The sequence below is a fragment of the Salmo salar genome, chromosome 20 (genome assembly GCF_965601325.2).
Source record: "Salmo salar chromosome 20, fSalSal1, whole genome shotgun sequence".
Taxonomy (NCBI): Eukaryota; Metazoa; Chordata; class Actinopteri; order Salmoniformes; family Salmonidae; genus Salmo; species Salmo salar.
In genome coordinates, this window is record NC_138310.1 from 56,526,116 (window position 1) to 56,549,115 (window position 23,000).

General features: G+C 41.2%; 1 protein-coding gene across 2 annotated transcripts in view; it reads left to right on the forward strand.

Annotated features, from left to right (window-relative positions):
- The window catches only part of LOC106580907 (A-kinase anchor protein SPHKAP), a 79,135-nt gene that overhangs the window by 19,080 nt on the left and 37,055 nt on the right, over positions 1-23,000 (forward strand). For both annotated transcript variants that reach the window (XM_082966553.1, XM_082966554.1), the window contains exons 2-3: positions 9,358-9,460; positions 11,513-11,623. In XM_082966553.1, coding sequence (XP_082822679.1) covers positions 9,358-9,460; positions 11,513-11,623 — 214 coding nt within the window. The remainder of the gene's footprint in view (positions 1-9,357; positions 9,461-11,512; positions 11,624-23,000) is intronic.

The following is a 23,000-nucleotide window of genomic DNA, read 5'->3' on the forward strand; positions in this document are numbered from 1 at the left end:
TTGGGTACGTTTTTCATCCGGCCGTGAAAATACTGGCCCCTAGCCCGGACAGGTTAATAATAATTAGGCAAAGACTCAGCTTATGCAAAAGTTTCGTACAGTTTATTCACGAGAACGTCCTGAAGTCCATTATACAAAAACATCAATTTTATAATTCACTCCCTACTTACACACATACCTCCACACAAACAGTAGATATCCTACGCACATACATACACACGAACAGTAGGTGAGTTGTATCCACTGTTTATCACTACCAAGCCGACAGTTCCATTCCCCCGTGATTTGAGGAACCTTGAAAGGACTCCTATCCTATCGTCCTATCGTAAGTTTCTCAGAGTTCTAGCCAGGTCGGGTCATATATAGTTCAATGGTTCTCGGGTCTCTCCTTAGTCACAGTGAAGTTTACCATTCTAATTCATTATACATGTTACATAAACTAATAATCACTAATAGTTGTGTTTCAGGGTGGAATTCTTTAATCATTACCTTTAAGCATATAGATTCCCTTATCAATAATAATCTCAGGTGGTCCTAGATCCAGAGGTGCTTCCTCCATTTCCTCATCTTCCATGGCTGCACCGGTGGTGGTCATACTTGTTGATGATGTAGACGTTATAGAGGGTCTCCCTGCATCGGTGGAGGCGATGGTCACACTTGTAGATGATGTAGAGGGTCTTGATGCACCGGTGGCGCCCACACTTGTGGATGACATAGTAGAGGGTCTGGCTGTAAAATTGCCACTCGTTGCCCTAGGCACAATAAATGGATCCAGAAAAGAAAGAATGTGGCAGAAGCGCCAAGGCTGCTGGCCTGAAATTGCTGACCCAGACCTCTTCTTCTCTTTCTCTGCCCTTCTCGCTCTCTGATACCTGTCTCTGAGTCGTCTCCACTTACTCCTACAGTCTTCTTATACATAGACATGAACATGATAAGCCAAACCATTACCATAACTATAGTTATTAGATACTGTAGCTATCATGGACATGTCACCTACTGTACACACACTGTTATCTGACCAAATTATCAGTGGTAGTATCTACCATCATTTCTATTACTATTTATCTCACATACACACTCCCAGTCTTTCAAATAGGATTATTTGGCCAGTTATCATGGGTAGTAACTAGCATTATTTATATTACTATTTCTCCTTCCCCCCACACACACACACACACACACACACACACACACACACACACACACACACACACACACACACACACACACACACACACCTCATTGGCTAGGTTAATAAGCTAGCTAGTTAGGTTAGCTAGCTAGCTAACTAGCCACATCTAGCACAAGCTCACTACTAAACTGAACTGGCAATCCAACTATCGTGGACACTTGTCTCCAAGCAGCATTTTTTGTGTTTAAGTCCCTGTAACTGTCAGCAAGTGGTGTCAAAAAGACAAGGTTTTGAGATATCTGAATTCAGTATAGTTGCGTAGCTGCTCAGAATGTTATGCAGCATTGATACAATGACGCAGTCGGTGACTTCGAAGCGTTAACATTAGCTATTAGCTAGCTAGCTAGGTAACGTTAGCTAACTGCTGTAGCTAAGTTACCCTGTTAGTGTTAGCTAACATTAGCTAATTGACACGGTAACATTACAAAACATTTGATGTCGAATTGCCACACGTTTATTGGTTTATTCAACTGTGGTGATACAAAAAAATAGGAATTTAGCCGCTTCAAGTACCTACCTTTTGTACTGTATGTCCATTCTGTCAAACTGAGCTAAAATGATTAGTTAGATAGTTAGCTAACGGTAGCTACGCTTTTAGAATGGTGCCAAGCCTGGCTGGGTTAAAAAAAAACTGGCTATACTATACCGATCGACTGCTAGGTAATAATTCATATTTGGCTTAATATCTGGAACTAGCTAATGATACATGATAAGGATACGCTAAATGGTTGACACAGGCCACTTTTGAATTTAAAACAATATTACTTACCTGAATGCAAAGACATTCTGTCACTGTCAGCGTGAGGAAGAAAATATAAATGGCGGCAAAATCAAAATTGAACTGCTAATCTGTGAGCAGGATCACATTGACTCTCGCAATATTTATAAACAGTATATTTGAATTAACTCTGTGTTTTACCTCTACTCTAGTGGTCACAATCAGTCACTTATTAACCTCTCTAGGCTAGGCGGGACGAATTCGTCCCACCTACTTAACAGCCACTGCTATCCTGTGGCGCGATTTTCAAAACCTTAAAAATCCTATTACTTCAATTTCTCAAACATATGACTATTTTACAGCCATTTAAAGACAAGACTCTCGTTAATCTAACCACACTGTCCGATTTCAAAAAGGCTTTACAACGAAAGCAAAACATTAGATTATGTCAGCAGAGTACCAAGCCATAAATAATCAGACACCCATTTTTCAAGCCAGCATATAATGTCACCAAAACCCAGAAGACAGCTAAATGCAGCACTCACCTTTGATGATCTTCATCAGATGACAACCCTAGGACATTATGTTATACAATACATGCATGTTTTGTTCAATCAAGTTCATATTTATATCAAAAACCAGCTTTTTACATTAGCATGTGACGTTCAGAACTAGCATACCCCCCGCAAACTTCCGGGGAATTCGCTAACATTTTACTAAATTACTCACGATAAACGTTCACAAAAAGCATAACAATTATTTTAAGAATTATAGATACAGACCTCCTCTATGCACTCGATATGTCCGATTTTAAAATAGCTTTTTGGTGAAAGCACATTTTGCAATATTCTAAGTACATAGCCCAGGCATCACGGGCTCGCTATTTAGACACCCGGCAAGTTTAGCACTCACCATAATCATATTTACTATTATAAAAGTTTGATTACCTTTTGTTGTCTTCGTCAGAATACACACCCAGGACTGCTACTTCAATAACAAATGTTGGTTTGGTCCAAAATAATCCATCGTTATATCCGAATAGCGGCGTTTTGTTCGTGCGTTCCAGACACTATCCGAAATAGTAAAGAAGTGTCGCGCGCATGGCGCAATTCGTGACAATAAAATTCTAAGTATTCCATTACCGTACTTCGAAGCATGTCAACCGCTGTTTAAAATCAATTTTTACGACATTTTTCTCATAGAAAAGCGATAATATTCCGACAGGGAATCTCCTTTTCGGCAAACAGAGGAAAAAATCCCAAAGGCGGGGGCGGTCGGGGTCACGCGCATAAGCCAGTGTCCCTTGATCGGCCACTTGAGAAAGGCGATAATGTGTTTCAGCCTGGGGCTGGAATGACGACATTCTGTTTTTTCCCGGGCTCTGAGCGCCTATGGACGACGTGGGAAGTGTCACGTTAGAGCAGAGATCCTTAGTAAATGATAGAGATGGAAAACAAGTTCAAGAAATGGTCAGACAGGCCACTTCCTGTAAAGGAATCTCTCAGGTTTTGACCTGCCATTTGAGTTCTGTTATACTCACAGACACCATTCAAACAGTTTTAGAAAATTTAGGGTGTTTTCTATCCATATGTAATAAGTATATGCATATTCTAGTTACTGGGTAGGAGTGGTAACCAGATTAAATCGGGTATGTTTTTTATCCAGCCGTGTCAATACTGCCCCCTATCCTAAACAGGTTAACCTGTCTGGGGTATGTGGGACGCTAGCGTCCCACCGGCGGGACACACTGCCAACAGCCAGTGAAATAGCAGGGCCCCAAATTCAATACAACAAAAATCTCATAATTCAAATTTCTCAAACATACAACTATTTAACACCATTTTAAAGATGAACTTCTCGTTAATCCAACCACATTGTTCGATTTCAAAAAGGCTTTACGGCGAAAGCATAGCATTAGATTATGTTAGGACAGCACCTAGACAAGAAAAACCACAGACATTTTCCAAGCAAGGAGAGGTGTCACAAAAACCAGAAATACAGCTAGAATTAATCACTAACCTTTGATGATCTTCATCAGATGGCACTCATAGGATTTCATGTTACACAATACATGTATGTTTTGCTCGATAAAGTTCATATTTATATCCAAAAACCCCATTTTACATTGGTGTGTAATGTTCAGAAATGTTTTGCCTCCCAAAACTTCCTGTCATGTCCTGACCCTAGTAAGATGTCATTTTCTATAGTAGAGTAGGGCAGGGCGTGACAGGGGGTGTTTTGGGTTGTTCTATGTTTTCTATTTCTATTTTTAGTTCTAGTTTGTCTATTTCTATGTTGTGATTGTTTGGGGTTGATCTCTAATTGGAGGAAGCTGATCCTCATTGCCTCTGATTAGAGATCATATTTAAGTAGGAGTTTTTCTCGTTGTTGTTTGTGGGTTATTATCTTTTGAGTAGTGTGTTGTCCTCTCTGCATTACAGTTTGTTGTTTTTGTATATTCAAGTATTTAAGTGTGTTGCATTCAGTTTCACGTTTAATAAATATGTGGAATTACGAACACGCTGCGGTGAATGAGCACATCAATTTACAGAAATACTCATCATAAACGTTGATAAAATATTAAACTGTTATTCAAAGAATTATAGATACACTTCTCCTTAATACAACCGCTGTGTCAGATTTCCAAAAAACTTTACAGCGAAAGCACACTTTGCAATAATCTGAGTACTGCGTTCAGACACGAAACCAAACCCGCCATTTTGTGGAGTCAACAAAACTCGGAAATAATATTATAAATATTCACTTACCTTTGATGATCTTTGTCGGAATGCACTCCCAGGAATCCCAGTTCCCCAATAAGTGTTCATTTGTTTCGATAAAGTCCATATATATGTCCAAATACCTCCTTTTTGTTTGCGCGTTCGGTCGAGTACTTCAAATGCGCTGTGCTAGCGCATTGAGTTCAGACGAAAAGTCAAAAAAGTTATATTACAGTTCGTAGAAACGTGTCAAACGATGTATAGAATCAATCTTTAGGATGTTTTTATCATAAATCTCACTACTGAGCTCATGTCATTTTCTCATTCGTCTGACTCCAGGAGCTCTTATTCTCTCCCTATTCACAGTAGAAGCATGAAACAACGTTCTAAATACTGTTGACATCTAGTGGAAGCCTTAGGAAGTGCAAAATTAACCCTAAGTCACTGTATACTGTATAGGCAAACACTTGAAAAACTACAAACCTCAGATTTCCACACTTCCTGGTTGGATTTTTTCTCAGGTTTTTGCCTGCCATATGAGTTCTGTTATACTCACAGACATCATTCAAACAGGTTTAGAAACTTCAGTGTTTTCTATCCAAATCTACTAATAATATGCATATCCTACCTTCTGAGCCTGAGTAGCAGGCAGTTTACTACGGGCACGCCTTTCATCTGGACGTCAAAATACTGCCCCCTACCCTAGAGAAGTTAATTCCCAAAATAGTTCAAGCTGCTCTTTTCGAGTCAAATAATAGTAACTCTGCTGTAATGACTGAATTATTTTATGTGCAGCAAACTTCCCCTCAAAGGAGGGGACTTACTTACCTTGGGCAAAATACAATGTAGGCACACATAAATTCTGATCGATACCGCTGTAAGTAGGCTAATTTCTTTAACGAGTCTGACGCGAAGGATATACTGCTTTCTCGGAGAAAAATACGGAGAAAAAGGGGGCGTAGGTAGGGCTGCCTTCTGAGAATTTGTAGGCGAATGAGTAAACCCCCTCTACCATCAGTCCTATTAGCCAACGTGCAATCATTGGATAACAAAATGGATGCGCTCCGATCAAAGATATCCTACCAACGGGACATAAAAAATTGTAATATCTTATGTTTCACCGAGTTGTGGCTAAACTACGACATGGATAACATACAGCTGGTGGGGTTTTCAGTCCATCAGCAAGATAGAACAGCTGCCTCTGGTAAGACAAGGGGTGGCAGTCTGTGTCTATTTGTAAATAACAGCTGATCCAAGTGATCTAATATTAATTACATCTAGGGGTTCCGCTAGCGGAACGCCTCGCCAATATCCAATGGAAGAGCATGGCGCGAAATACAAAAACCTCAAAAATGCAATAATTTCAATTTTTCAAACATACGACTATTTTACACCATTTTAAAGATAAGATTCTCGTTAACCTGTTTGGGATAGGGGGCAGTATTTTCATGGCCGGATAAAAAACGTACCCGATTTAATCTGGTTACTACTCCTGCCCAGAAATGAGAATATGCATATAATTAGTAGATTTGGATAGAAAACACTCTAAAGTTTCTAAAACTGTTTGAATGGTGTCTGTGAGTATAACAGAACTCATATGGCAGGCCAAAACCTGAGAAGATTCCATACAGGAAGTGCCCTGTCTGACAAGTTATTGTCCTTCTGTAGCCTCTCTATCGAAAATACAGCATCTGTGCTGTAACGTGACATTTTCTAAGGCTTCCATTGGCTCTCAGAAGGCGCCAGAAAGTGGAATGAGAGCTCTGCAGTCTCTGGGCTAAGTACAGCAGCTCTGTTTGTTACTGGCCTGCCTGGGGACAGTGACACTGGAGATGCGCGTCCACGAGACTACTCCATTTTGTTCTTTCAGTCTTTGAATGAATACAACGTCGCCCAGTTGGAATATTATTGCTATTTTACGAGAAAAATAGCATACAATTTTATTTTAAACAGCGTTTGACATTCTTCGAAGTACGGTAATGGAATATTTTGAAATATTTTGTCACGAAATGTTCAAACAGTTTTAGAAACTTCAGAGTGTTTTCTATCCAAATCTACTAATAATATGCAAATATTTGACTCTGGGCCCGAGAAGTAGGCCGTTTAATTTGGGTACGTTTTTCATCCGGCCGTGAAAATACTGCCCCCTCTAGCGAAGAGGTTAAGGAAGTCTCAAGGTTTTGCTCACCTGAAGTAGAGTATCTCATGATCAGCTGTAGACCACATTATTTACCAAGAGAGTTTTCATCTATATTTACCACCACAAACCGATGCTGGCACTCAACGAGCTGTATAGGGCCATAAGCAAACAGGAAAATGCACATCCGGAGGCGGCGCTCCTACTGGCCAGGGACTTTATTGGAGGGAAACTTACATCCGTTTTACCTCATTTCTACCAGCATGTTAAATGTGCAACCAGAGGAGAAAAAAACTCTAGACCACCTTTATTCCGCACACAATAGAGACACGTACAAACCTCTCCCTCGCCCTCCATTTGGCAAATCTGACAATAACTCTATCCTGCTTACAAGCAAAAACTAAAGCAGGAAGTACCAGTGACTCGCTCAATAAGGAAGTGGTCAGAAGATGCAGATGCTAAGCTACAGGACTGTTTTGCTAGCACAGACTGGACTATGTTCCGGGATTCTTCCAATGGCATTGAGGAGTACACCACATCAGTCACTGGCTCCATCAATAAAGGCATCGAAGATGTCGTCCCCACAAGTCTGTAGCCATGAAGTGCTTTGAAAGGCTGGTCATGGCTCACATCAACACCATTATCCCAGAAACCCTAGACCCACTCCAATTTGCATACTGCCGCAACAGATCCACAGATGATGCTATATCTATTGCCCTCCACACTGCACTTTCCCACCTGGACAAAAGGAACACCGATGTGAGAATGCTATTTATTGACTATAGCTAAGCGTTCAACACCATAGTACCCTCAAAGCTATCACTAAGCTAAGGACCCAGGGACTAAACACCTCCCTCTGCAACTGTATCCTGGACTTCCTGACGGGTGGCCCCCAGGTGGTGAGGGTAGGCAACAACACGTCTGCCACACTGATCCTCAACTCTGGGGCTCCTCAGTGGTGTGTGCTCAGTCCCCTCCTGTACTCCCTTTTCACCGATGACTGCGTGGCCAAGCATGACTCCAACACCATCAGTAAGTTTGCTGACGACACAAAAGTGGTAGGCCTGATCACTGACAATGATGAGACTGCCTATAGGGAGGAGGTCAGAGACCTGGCAGTGTGGTGGCAGGATAACAACCTCTCCCTCAACGTGATCAAAACAAAGGAGATGATTGTGGACAACAGAAAAAGAAGGACCGGGCATGCCCCCATTCTCATCAGCGGGGCTGTAGTGGAGCAGGTTGAGAGCTTCAAGTTCCTTGGTGTCCACATCACCAACAAACTATCATGGTCCAAACACACCAAGACAGTCGTGGAGAGGGCACAACAACGCCTATTCCGCCTCAGGAGACTGAAAAGATTTAGCATGGGTCCTCAGATCCTCAAAAAGTTCTATAGCTGCACCATCGAGAACATCCTGACTGGTTGCATCACCGCCTGGTATGGAAACTGCTCGGCCTCTGACCGCAAGGCAATGCAGAGGGTAGTGCATACGGCCTAGTACATCACTGGGGCCAAGCTTCCTGCCACTCAGGACCCACCCAGGACCTTCCTGCCACCCAGGTGTCAGAGGAAGGCCCAAAAAATTCCCAAGGACTCCAGCCACCCTAGTCATAGACTGTTCTCTCTGCTACCGCACTGCAAGCGGTACCGGAGCGCCAAGTTTAGGTCAAAAATACTTCTTAACAGCTTCTACCCCCAAGCCATAAGACTCTTGAACTGTTAATCAAATGGCTACCAAGACTATTTACATTGTCCCCACCCCCCATTTATACTCTGCTGCTACTCTCTATTTATTATCCATGCATAGTCACTTTACCTCTACCTACATGTACATATGACCTCAATTACCTTGACTAACCACTGCCCCGCACATTGACTCTGTACCGCAACCCCCTGTATATAGCCTTGCTACTGTTATTTTCTTGTTGTTCCTTAATTATTTGATGTTTCTATATTGTTTTCTTCTTAAAAATGCATTGTTGGTTAAGGGTTTGTAAGTAAACATTTCACTGTAAGGTCTACACCTGTTGTATTCGGCGCATGTGACAAATACAATTTGATTTGAATTCCTAAATTAAACCAGTTCCAATATGAAATACTTTTAATTTACCATAAAAGTGATGATCACAAAGCCAGCTGTCTCTCTGGTCTTCATGTACCTCCCTCCTTTTTTATGTGCCAGTTTTATCCTAATTAATACAAACTTCTGATAAAAAATCTGCGGCTTTTAAACTTACAAATCACAGATAAAATAATTTCATGAAGAAAATAATGTATTTCCTCCTTTCAATCCTATATTGGTTGTAAACATACCAATGATCACCATACATTGTCTCAAGCACCTCAAGACAAATGTGATGGCTGAGTTTACCTTTGTTTTTAGTAAAGATTCACAGTTTTTGTGTTCCTCTCATGCAATTCTCTAATGGCTGGTCCTGTACAGCAGTGGGCATGCCAGGGATCATGTCCCCAGGTGAAGTTGTTCACCCATGGGCTAATGGGCTCTCTGAAGCCCAAACAGAGGCCTTGCCCTGGGGTTGTGTACAGTGGGTCCTGACACAGACACACTTTGTTCTCCTCCTGCAGTAACTTCCAGTCGTCAGCCATGTTCGAGAGCTCTGAGTCGGCAGCCGCCGAGGGAGTCAGCACAGACAGCACCCTGGGATCCCCCGTCGCCGCCTGCAAGAAGGTAAATACAGGGGGACGGTGTGTGTGTACAGTATGTCTGGTAAATATTAATGTGTGTGTGTGTCCCTCGCCCTGGTGAGGGAGAGTTTGTGCCATTGCAACAAAGAACAACGATGGAGGACCAGGCGTTTCAGGTCATCTAGTTGGATTCATCATCTCACTGTGCCAGGGAGACAATGAGAGAAATGGCAAGGAACACCGGTCTCGGGGAGATTACATTGAGTTTCAACCTCTTCTGTTCTACTCCCCCTCCTTCCTCTTGAATAAGGAGCATTGTCAGTCGATATAGCTGCTTGTTCACTCACTTCATTAGTAGACGGGTTGTCACGTTAAATTACTTCCACTGAACCTCGCCGCTTTGCCACGAACATACAAAAATAATATTACATCACAGGAGGTTGGTAATGGCTGGAGCGGAATGGCATCAAATACATCAAATACATGGTTTGATGCCATTCCATTGGTTCCGTTCCAGCCATTATATTGAGCCATTCACCCCTCAGCAGCCTCCACTGTATTACATGTAGTATTGGTAATAAAAGTGTCTGCACAATGGCACAAAACTGTATGGCTCCCAATTGTGTATTTATAAAGACAAGATTTCAACCCTAACTGTAGGTCAGGCCCTCTGACTTGACAAAGACCTAGCAATTTAAATATTGCCTTAAGAAATTACATGTGGGAGAATAATATTATTTTAACTGGTGAATATTTACTGATATCAAGCTCCTGCTCAAGCTCATGTATGAAGCTGGGTTATGTTCATTGGTGCACATCGTCGCAAAACATTTTGTAATGGAAGTAAAGGGCAATTATTGGACAAGTTGAAATAGCACATCCCTGTTTAGGGCGGATATCTCCCATTTTGTGCCTAATGAACACAACCCTGCCATCACTCCAAGCTCTGCCAAATTGTGACGTCATGACCATGAGGCCATCTGAGTGTGAGTCACCTCTACCTGGCGATGGCCCAGAGCAGATGGACAACCCCAGAGGGAGATAGTGCAGGACCGGGGCACAGGGGGCATGATGGCATCAGCCTAAAAATACACTATGGAAATGATTATGATCGCTATTGTTTTGTAACCTGACTACCCATCCACATCGCTCTGGCCAAACGCCAAACACACACTAGCGTTTCTTTTCCTGGATTTGCTTTCCTCCCTGCTTTCAGGGAGGTTGGGTTAAATGCAGAAGACACATTTGGGTTGAATGCATTCAGTTGTGCAACAGACTAGGTATCCTTCAACCTCATGGCTTGGTTTTTCTCTGACATGCACTGTCAACTGTGGGACCTTCTATAGACAGGTGTGTGCCTTTCCAAATCGTGTGCAATCAATTGTACACTCCAATCAAGTTGTAGAAACATCTCATGGATGATCAATGGAAACAGGATGCACCTGAGCTCAATTTCAAGTCTCAGTGCAATGGGTCTGAATACTTATGTAAATAAGGTATTTCTGTTTTTTATTTTTAATAAATATGCAAAATGTTTTGTCATTATGGGGTATTGTGTGTAGATTGATGAGGGATTAAAGAAATATATATTTTAGAATACAAGGGGTCTAAATACTTTCCGAATGCACTGTACGTGTCCCTCTGACAAAGGTACTCTTGACTCTTGAGTGTCATTGAAAGTTGCAGGTCAATAGGACTTGACACTTAACGCATAGGGTCCATTGAAACAGCTCCCGGGGAAGAGTAAAAACACTGTAAATATCTGGAGGGTAAATAGGCTAACTGACAGGCTATTGATCCCTTTTACAGAGCAAGGTCCCACAGAGCACCTCTTGAACAAAGGGCCTGTAGAGATCTTTATTGCAAGAGGGTAAACACTAAGATCGTCAGCTGAAGGTGAATGGGGGACTCGTGTGTGTGTGTGTGTGTGTGTGTGTGTGTGTGTGTGTGTGTGTGTGTGTGTGTGTGTGTGTGTGTGTGTGTGTGTGTGTGTGTGTGTGTGTGTGTGTGTGCATGCCTTTGTATGTTATACATTCTGAGAAGGAGTTCAGTCATGTGTCTGCGTGTAAGAGTGTGAGTTATCTGTGTCTTCCAGGTGCTGTGCAGTAGCAGTGTGCTGGACTCGTCAGAGTACTGGCTGAGGAATGAGAAGGCACTGTGCAGGCTGGGCCTTCTGGAGGATGACGCTGAGGGGAGATACAACACGGTGAGTAGTGTGTGCCTGTGTGCCAATGTGCAATAAAACATTTTTTTTAAACATATGCATATCAGGATGATTTTAATAAAATCCTATTAAATTATTTTATTTGTAACTATATGACTGCCACCAAATCTATGACAATTTATAGAACTTTGTAGCACAGGAATTCTCCCTTTGGGACTCGACTGGTAAGGGTTGGTGTTCTTACTAGAAAACAAAGGTATCACTCCGTCTGTCTGTCCTTTCCCTTAGTCTCATTCCGAGCTCTGGGTCAATTAAAAAGCGTTTTAATCTTCCCATTGTGTGTGCAAATGAGAGAGTGCCGTTTTTACACAATGTCCAGACTGGATGAGGAGCAGGGGTTAGGTGTGTGTGTGTGTGTGTGTGTGTGTATGTGTGTGTGTGTATGTGTGTGTGTGTGTGTGTGTGTGTGTGTGTGTGTGTGTGTGTGTGTGTGTGTGTGTGTGTGTGTGTGTGTGTGTGTGTGTGTGTGTGTGTGTGTGTGTGTGTGTGTGTGTGTGTGTGTGTGTGTGAGAGAGAGAGTGCGTGCACCCTCTTCTGTTAACCAGTATTATCACAGTAATAGGCCTGTGGCCATATCAGCTTAGTTAATTACAGACTCTGGGCCAGGAGTGAACAGGGTCTGTGTTAGTGAGTGTGTGGAATGCAGATTTAATAAGTTTGACTGGATATGGTATTTCTTTACTCCGCTGAGGGTTTTGGTTGGGGAGCGGGGGAAGGGTTGGTTTATTAGTGTGTTCATTTGGTTCATTTATGGAATCATCTAACATGGCCACTTTTATCAATGTGATTGTTACAATGTGATTGTCATTGATTACACACTCAGCGGCAGCAGAGGTATTCAAATTAAGCTCAGAGGTCGTGTTTACGACAGGATCAAGTTTATTGTCCCTGAAGGGAAATTGTCTTGACATTGATATGTCATCCTGGGTTGTTTCACAAAGTGTGATATCTTTATTATCCACTCATTTCATATGATGGAGACAATATGGCCACACGAACTGGTTGATTATGTGACAATTACAGTGACGTGTATTCCTGAATAGAGACAGGAATATGTGTGTGGAAGGCTCAGGAAGTAGAAGGGACTATGCACTCAGGAGCTCAAAGTGCTAAGATAAAAATCTTGTAAGCTCTCTTTTCACTCCTTACCAAATCTAGGTCTTTTCACTTTTGATCACTCTCTCATGTTTTAAGGCAGGGCCTGAGCTCACAGTGAGATGTTACCTAGTTGCGATAGTCACAGTGAATTTCATCTGAACACATTGACAGAGGATAAGCAATTTGGATCGGAAGTTTTCTACACTGTTAGTTCTGCTCTGCTAGTTACAGTGAAGTTACGGAGATATGTTTCCAATCCTATTTTACATTTTTGTAGAGATGAGATCTATATCATTGTCCATCTCAGACCCCAGAACCAAATATTGCATGCACTAATAATCTGTCACGAGAGACTATCACTAGCATTCTATGCCATCAACACCAAAACTATTCCCAGTTACACTCTCTCTCTCTCTCTACACACTGCCCACACACACACACACACACACACACACACACACACACACACACACACACACACACACACACACACACACACACACACACACACACACACACACACACACACACACACTGCTGCATCTATGTAGATAATTGAATTGTATTCAATGAGATATGGGGAGCTGAAAATGACAATTTAAGCTGTATCTCACGGCTGATGGCTAGGACGGAGTTAGTTACAGTGATGAGATAAGATATTCCCAATTCGTATCATTCCTCACTGCTCTAATTGCCTGCTTGGTCCCACAGCAACTGTGTCTGCCTGTCTGCCTGCTTGTGTGTCTGCCTATCTGCCTGCTTGTGTGTCTGCCTGTCTGCCTGCTTGTGTGCCTGGGTCTCGGATTGGGTATGACTGGAAATGGGACATCATTACCAGTTAGTTATATTATGTAATATTATTCCAGAGTTGGAGACAAAGGCTGAATGGAGAGTTGAACAGGTGTAGACTCTATACACATTAGTGCTGTGAATATTCAATGAGCTCTACAACTCTAATATTCCAGAACTAAAATCTTGTGTAATTTGGTCAGCTAATTGATTTTCTTCGGTTTACGCACAATCTGTCCACGAGAGATTACCACAACCAAGACCAGCATACAGACATCGCATATGAATAATGCATGTAATGCCTCTTGGCTGGCGCTATTGCTTGGAGGTAAGGGTTCAGGAGCCACAAAAGGATACCAAGGATGTGTTCCAAATGACACCGTATTCCCTAGTTAGTGCACTACTGTAGTGCATTATATAGAGAACAGGGTGCCATATGAGACAGCCAGAGACAGAGCATCCAAGTGGCTCACAGTCACAGCATGGCCTGACTGTGGCGGTCTTACATAACAACCACAGGGGAACACACAGAGGACACAGGAAGAACGACTGAGTGTGCTGAGATGAGAGCAATGGGTCATAGAGAGAAAGAGAGAGACCAAGGTTAGAGTTGAGAAGAAGGGTGTGAAGGTGGGAGAGATTGAGTGAGGGGGAGAGGATTTGTTGTTGAGGGAAGAGGAAGAGAGCTTAGAAGTGGGTGGAGGGGTCTGTGTTGTGTGTGTTGTGTGTGTCTGTGTTGTGTGTGTTGTGTGTCTCTGTGTTCTGTGTGTCTGTGTTGTGTGTGTCTGTGTCGTGTGTGTGTGTCTGTGTTGTGTGTGTCTCTGTGTTCTGTGTGTCTGTGTCGTGTGTGTGTGTATTGCAATATATTGTACTATAGCCTGTGAATGTTTGGAATCTTTATGGAAAATTAGTGAGAGCGTCTTTACAAGTTTCTACATTTGTGCGTGTGTGTTTGTGTGTGTTCCTGCCCTGACTGTATTTGTGTAACCAGTCCTGTAACCAGTCCAGGGCTCTAACTACACACACACATGCGCGCGCGCACACACACACACACACACACACACACACACACACACACACACAAACACAAACACCATCTGACTTCTGTCTTTACGGTGTGAAGGGTTGCGAGTTTGTGCTTCTGTCACATGTCCTCTGTCCTATGTCCTCTGTCAACATAAACTAAAGTCTTGCTGGATTATGTATGTCCAGACATTGATTATCACCCGTTTATTATGAGAAGCACATTTATCGACTGTTATTGATGTGGGGATATTTATCATGTGGAATATATATACACTACTGTTCAAAAGTTTGGTGTCACTTAGAAATTACCTTGTTTTTGAAAGAAAATCTTTTTTTTTGTCCATTAAAATGACATCAAATTGATCAGAAATACAGTGTAGACATTGTTAATGTTGTAAATGACTATTGTAGCAGATTTATTATGGAATATCTACATAGGTGTCACGCCCTGACGATAGAGAGCCCTCGGTTCTCTATGGTGTTGTAGGTCAGGGCGTGACTAGGGAGGTGTTCTAGTCTGTATTTTCTATGTTGGTGTATTAGTATGGTTCCCAATTAGAGGCAGCTGTTTATCGTTGTCTCTAATTGGGGATCATACTTAAGTTCTCCATTGTCCCCTCTGGGTTGTGGGATATTGTTTGTGTTAGTGTGTTTAGCACTACGGCTTTCACAGTCGTTTTATGTTTGTTTATGGTTTTGGTAGTTTCAGTATATAATAAAGTATGTGGAACTCACGCTGCGCCTTGGTCCGCTGTGTACGACGATCGTGATAATAGGCAACCATCACTCCTGTGTTCCAATGGCACGTTGTGTTAGCTAATCCAAGTTTATCATTTTAAAAGGCTGATTGATCATTAGAAAACCATTTTGCAATTATGTTAGCACAGCTGAAAACGGTTTGGTCTGATTAAAGAAGCAATAAAACTGGCCTTCTTTATAATAGTTGAGTATCTGGAGCATCAGCATTTGTTGGTTTGATTACAGGCTCAAAATGGCTAGAAACAAAGAACTTTCTTCTGAAACTCATCAGTCTGTTCTTGTTCTGAGAAACTAAGGCTATTCCATTCGAGAAATTGCCAAGAAACTGAAGATCTCGTACAATGTTGTGTACTACTCCCTTCACAGAACAGTGCAAACTAGCTCTAACCAGAATAGAAAGAGGAGGCGGAGTCCCCGGTGCACAACTGAGCAAGATGACAAGTACATTAGAGTGTCTAGTTTGAGAAAGAGACGCCTCACAAGTCCTCAACTGGCAGCTTCATTAAATAGTACCCGCAAAACACCAGTCTCAACATCAACGGTGAAGAGGCAACTCCGGGATGCTGGCCTTCTAGGCAGAGTTCCTCTGTCCAGTGTCTATGTTCTTTTGCCAATCTTAATCTTTTCTTTTTATTGGCCAGTCTGAGATATGGCTTTTTCTTTGCAACTCTGCATGGAAGGCCATTCTCATGAAACCATTAAAATACCATGGCAGTAATGATTTTAAATATAAAACATGTAATTTAGTGATACAACAAAATATCATAATAAAGATAATAGTGTTCTCTACCTTGCACAAAGAGTAATTTCAACATAGGAATTAATTATTTTTGTATTTTATTGCATTTTCTGCTGAAATGATCATTACCGCAACGCGTCCAGCTCTGTCTGAATGTATGTTACGTTGTAAAATGAAAATATTCTGAAAGAAATTAATGGATGTTCTACTAGATGTTTTCAAATGACAGAAAAATTATTACCTGAATATTAATTTATAATAATAATGAAAAAAATTGTGGAAAAATGAAGTGTCCATGACTGATGTTCTCATCCTCCGCAACATTTCTGAAGGACCGTTTACACACACACACAGAATTTTAAATAAAGTTTGATTTTGAATGAAGCAACACATCTGCCACTACCTTCAAGATGGCTACCAGGTAAGCAGATCTCTTTATATTTCTTCAGTTAAAAGTTAAAACATTCTCTTGTCAGACTGCGTACACGACAGTATTGATTATCATTACCGATACAGGTCGTTTTCCACATTTAGAAAAACATAGATAAAAAAAATTCTATGAAAATATACTTAATTAATGTCAAATTATGTACATTGAGTAAAAATGTGCTTAGTCATCTTGGCTTCTCTGTTGTTATCAAAACATGCTAAGGTTCCTCATCGTCCACAACATCATTCTCACTTACTGATGCAATTTAAGTCCAGTTGCGGTAGAGAGAAGCTCTGTTTCGGTAATGAGAATTTAATCATAAAGACTACATTTTAAAATATATATTAGGAACTATTAATTTAAATATTATTTATCAACTGTTGATATTTTGCTTTATGTCCTGTTTCATTGCAGACAGTCAGTAAGTGACAAAAATCAAGTTTTACACCAACCCAGAACTGCTGGAAGAGTACAGAAGGAAGGCGAGAGAGAGAGGTTAGTGGTTGGAGGGGTTACAGCAAGAGTAATTAGCATATATGCAGTGCCTTGCGAAAGTATTCGGCCCCCTTGAACTTTTCGACCTTTTGCCACATTTCAGGCTTCAAACATAAAGATATAAAACTGTAATTTTTTGTGAAGAATCAACAACAAGTGGGACACAATCATGAAGTGGAACGAAATTTATTGGATATTTCAAACTTTTTTAACAAATAAAAAACTGAAAAATTGGGCGTGCAAAATTATTCAGCCCCCTTAAGTTAATACTTTGTAGCGCCACCTTTTGCTGCGATTACAGCTGTAAGTCGCTTGGGGTATGTCTCTATCAGTTTTTCACATCGAGAGACTGACATTTTTGCCCATTCCTCCTTGCAAAACAGCTCGAGCTCAGTGAGGTTGGATGGAGAGCGTTTGTGAACAGCAGTTTTCAGTTCTTTCCACAGATTCTCGATTGGATTCAGGTCTGGACTTTGACTTGGCCATTCTAACACCTGGATATGTTTATTTGTGAACCATTCCATTGTAGATTTTGCTTTATGTTTTGGATCATTGTCTTGTTGGAAGACAAATCTCCGTCCCAGTCTCAGGTCTTTTGCAGACTCCATCAGGTTTTCTTCCAGAATGGTCCTGTATTTGGCTCCATCCATCTTCCCATCAATTTTAACCATCTTCCCTGCCCCTGCTGAAGAAAAGCAGGCCCAAACCATGATGCTGCCACCACCATGTTTGACAGTGGGGATGGTGTGTTCAGGGTGATGAGCTGTGTTGCTTTTACGCCAAACATAACGTTTTGCATTGTTGCCAAAAAGTTCGATTTTGGTTTCATCTGACCAGAGCACCTTCTTCCACATGTTTGGTGTGTCTCCCAGGTGGCTAGTGGCAAACTTTAAACGACACTTTTTATGGATATCTTTAAGAAATGGCTTTCTTCTTGCCACTCTTCCATAAAGGCCAGATTTGTGCAGTATACGACTGATTGTTGTCCTATGGACAGAGTCTCCCACCTCAGCTGTAGATCTCTGCAGTTCATCCAGAGTGATCATGGGCCTCTTGGCTGCATCTCTGATCAGTCTTCTCCTTGTATGAGCTGAAAGTTTAGAGGGACGGCCGGGTCTTCGTAGATTTGCAGTGGTGTGATACTCCTTCCATTTCAATATTATCGCTTGCACAGTGCTCCTTGGGATGTTTAAAGCTTGGGAAATATTTTTGTATCCAAATCCGGCTTTAAACTTCTCCACAACAGTATCTCGGACCTGCCTGGTGTGTTCCTTGTTCTTCATGATGCTCTCTGCGCTTTAAACGGACCTCTGAGACTATCACAGAGCAGGTGCATTTATACGGAGACTTGATTACACACAGGTGGATTTTATTTATCATCATTAGTCATTTAGGTCAACATTGGATCATTCAGAGATCCTCACTGAACTTCTGGAGAGAGTTTGCTGCACTGAAAGTAAAGGGGCTGAATAATTTTGCACGCCCAATTTTTCAGTTTTTTATTTGTTAACCTCTTGGGGCTAGGTGGGACGCTAGCGTGCCACCTGTGGTGCACTCCATCAACAGCAGGTGCATTTCAAGAGCGGCAAATTTGAATCCAAATAAATGTCAAAATTCAAATTTTTCAAAAATACAACTATGTTACACCATTTGAAAGATAAACATCTCCTTAATCTAACCACGTTTTACGATTTCAAAAAGGTTTTACGGCGAAAGCATAAATTTAGAGTATGTTAGGACAGTACATTTACAAGAGTTGTGTGTAATGTTTTGTCAAGTCAAAGACAGGGTCACCAAAACCATAAAACCAGCTAAAATGATACACTAACCTTTTACAATCTCCATCAGATGACACTCCTAGGACATTATGTTAGACAATGCATGCATTTTTAGTTCTATCAAGTTCATATTTATATACAAAAACAGCGTTTTACTATGGCATTGATGTTGAGGAAATCGTTTCCCTCCAATAACCGGCAGTCAAGTCAGCGTCAGAAATTAAATAATTAAAATTAGAAAACATTGGTAAAATATTATATTGTCATTTAAAGAATTATAGATTTACATCTTTTGAACGCAATCAACTTGCCAGATTTAAAAATAACCTTACTGGGAAATCACACTTTGCAATAATCTGAGCACTGTGCCCAGAAAAATACGCGTTGCGATACAGACTAGACGTCATGTTGGGGAGATCTAAAATCGAAAATACTATGTAAATAATCCATTACCTTTGATTCTCTTCATCAGATGTCACTTCCAGGTATCACAGGTCCATAACGAATGTAGTTTTGTTCAAAAAAGCTCATCATTTATGTCCAAAAATCTCCGTCTCGTTAGCACATGATGTAAGCCAGCCGGACTTCTCGTCATGAACGAGGGGAAAAAATATATTTCCGTTCGTTCAAACATGTCAAACGTTGTATAGCATAAATCATTAGGGCCTTTTTTAACCAGAACATGAATAATATTCAAGGTGGACGAATGCATAGCCTTTTATAACGTATTGGAACGAGGGTACCCAACATGAAGTAGCGCGCCAGGTGTCTAATGGGACATCACCGTTCCATGGCTCTTGTTCGGTCAGATCTCCCTCCAGAAGACTCAAAACACTTTGTAAAGGCTGGTGACATCTAGTGGAAGCAATAGGAAGTGCCAAAATATTCCTAAACCCCTGTGTTTTTCAATGGGAGAGGTTTAAACTCAATACAACACATCAGGTATCCACTTCCTGTCAGAAAATGTCTCAGGGTTTTGCCTGCCAAATGAGTTCTGTTATACTCACAGACACCATTCAAACAGTTTTGGAAACTTTAGAGTGTTTTCTATCCATATATAATAAGTATATGCATATTCTAGTTACTGGGTAGGATTAGTAACCAGATTAAATCGGGTACATTTTTTTTATCCAGACGTGCAAATGCTGCCCCCTAGACCCAACAGGTTAAAAAAGTTTGAAATATCCAATAAATTTCGTTCCACTTCATAATTGTGTCCCACTTGTTGTTGATTCTTCACAAAAAAATTACAGTTTTAGATCTTTATGTTTGAAGCCTGAAATGTGGCAAAAGGTCGAAAAGTTCAAGGGGGCCGAATACTTTCGCAAGGCACTGTATATATATATATATATATATAGTCTATAGGAAGCATATGCCCTCATACAGTGTCTATAGGAAGTCAATACCTTACAGTGTTAGGAAGTCTACACATGTGTGCGCACATGTCCACCACACACACACACAATCAGTAAGCTATTTAGTTTATACTATAGGATGTCCACACACAGTCTGTAAGCCATTCGGTCCCTATTATAGGATGTGAATACACACACACACACACACACACACACACACACACACACACACACACACACACACACACACACACACACACACACACAGTCTGTAAGCCATTCAGTCCCTTCTATAGGATGCACACACACACAGGCAGTAAGCCATTCAGTCTCTACTATAGGATGACGTGTCCATAACAGTAAGATTTTTCCCATGTTTTGAGACATGCTCATTTCATGTCATGCTTCCTTTCCATTTCCAGATATCAAAAACAAAAGCAAAATTGTAAAATCAAGAAAACTCAAGATCTGACAAAGAAGCAACATGAAAAGAAGACAAAACAGTGGTGGGAAAACTCAAAAAGGCATTACAGAAGAAAGAAACAGTTAAAGCTGTATTGGACATAACACCATCAAGCCAGGAAGATGATACACTTCAACATGTTCAAAAAGCAAATTAAGAAGTTATTCAAAATCTTCAAGAAAACACAGCCTCCCCAAGAGAACAGCCATTCTCACCTCAGCAGGTAAATGTACCTGCAATCAACTCAACTTCTAAAAGAAGAGAGATATCTCTACAGACACCAGGGCCAATGAAGACATCTACCCTAAAGGAATCACCCAAAAAGAGGAACAGAAGAAAGAAAACACTATCAAAATTTAGGTCAAATTTGCGCTACACAGAAGAGAAGCTGCTGGAGAGGACCAAAGAGCTGGTCAACCTAACGAAAAGACTAAAAAGACTTGAGATGATGGCCAAGAGGAAGCATGTATTTGTCAACATGGAATGCAGAGAGGTCCAGAAGAAAACTACAAAGAGAGGTCATCAGAGAACATTACCCAATAACAGCCAGAGAAGACTAATGTGCACACTTGTTAGCTGCTTCCTTCATCAAGATTAAGTATTTTTCCAAATTTCTCCGGAAATCCTGATAAATTCGAAAAAATTGCCAGATATTCCGTAAGAGAGCCTTAAAGGACACTATGGCAAATCTTCATAGAATATTTCTGTCTGAGAATCCAAGGCTCAATTCTTTAAACTTAAGCCATTTTGGATTGGCAAGCGAAGAGTCACAGACAGAGAAACATGTGCTTGCAAAACGCATGAAAACTTTGGCTTGAAGATAAAGAAGCTGCACCAGCTTGGGGTCATAGAAACATCATCCCCAAGGGACACTGTACAGGCCAGTGTGTGTAGTGACGATGACATGTCCTGCATGTACAGGACATGCAGCAATTGCAAGCATAAGACATTTCACGCAAATCTGGATCCTTCAACAAAAGGAAACATCATCGTATGGGAGGAGTGGGTCACTAAATCTGTACCAATAGCAAAGAAATGCAAAGATGGGTCCAATGAATAGAAGGAAGTGAGGAATGTGTTTCTTGAGAAGTGGCATAACTCCATTGAAAAGCTGGTGGACCTCACACAGGACCACCTCTCTAACTTCTCCAGACACATCAAGCACCAGTTTGAAAGACTGAGGAGATTGAGAGAGACACTGACCCAGAATGATGTAGTGGTTCACATAGACTACAGTGAGAACTACGCTTGTAAATACACCAGGGAAATAAAATAAACTCACTTTGGAGGTGGCAACCAGCAGGTAACACTCCATACTGGAGTTATCTAATCTCGGTGGGGGCAGGGTGGAGTCATTTGCATCGCTGTCAGCCTGTCTTCAGCACGACGCCACAGCCACATGGGCTCACCTTGACCCAGTACTGAGGAGCATACAAGAGGAGCATCCAAATGCCAGGAACATCCACTTCATCTCAGATGGGCCCACATCTCAATATCGGAATAGAACCAACTTTAATCTAGCCTCAACAGTGCCGCTCGTGTGAGGATTTAAGCATGTAACATGGAATTTCACGGACGCGTCCCATGGAAAGGGTGCTCCTGGTGGAGTGGGCGGCGCCCTGAAAAACCTGGCTGATAGATAATAACAGGAGGACATCCAAACAAGTGGCGATTAGTACGTACCGCCGTACCTGAAGGCAGTACCTGGGACGATGAGAATTCATCAGGTGAGTGTTTAACTGAATGTCTTTTAAAAACAACCTTTATACTTACCTGGGTTCCTGGAGGAAATATTCTGTAAACTGTAAACAAGAGATGGTTTAAAACGGAAGTAAATTGAGTATTAAAATGTAGTTAATTACTGTTCATGCTATGAATGTATAATGGGTGTTACTAAAAGAGAGAAACTTATATACTTACCTGGGTTCCTGGAGGAAATATCCTACAAACTCTAAAAGAGAGATGGTTTAAGATTGAAAGATATTGGATCATTGGATTCTAGAAGTTTCATCAGTATGTGTGTAAAGTGTAAAGGTGCAAAACAGTGCTTCAATAATAGTCTTTATTTTCTGTCTTTATACAAGCATTAGATGTTGCATCATATCAAGCCTTGAGCATAATTCTCTACTTGTGACATATTTTGGCTTTCAGTATGTTATACTAATATCAAATAATGGATGATGTGTATGTCTGAGTTTAATGTCTGAGTTGAATTTCACCTAAAATTACTATTCTTTTCTCCTTAAGCTGACATCGACAAAACCAGGCCTTATCCACAACCGAGAAGTGTCCTGCTTTTGTGATTTTGCCTGTGGATGCTTCAGTTCAAAAGAATTTGACTTCCGAGACAATGTGGAGTCAGAAAAGGAGAATGCTGAGTCAGTTTTGGAAGTGGGAAAGTGGGTCCTCGTATAATATGACGGAGAA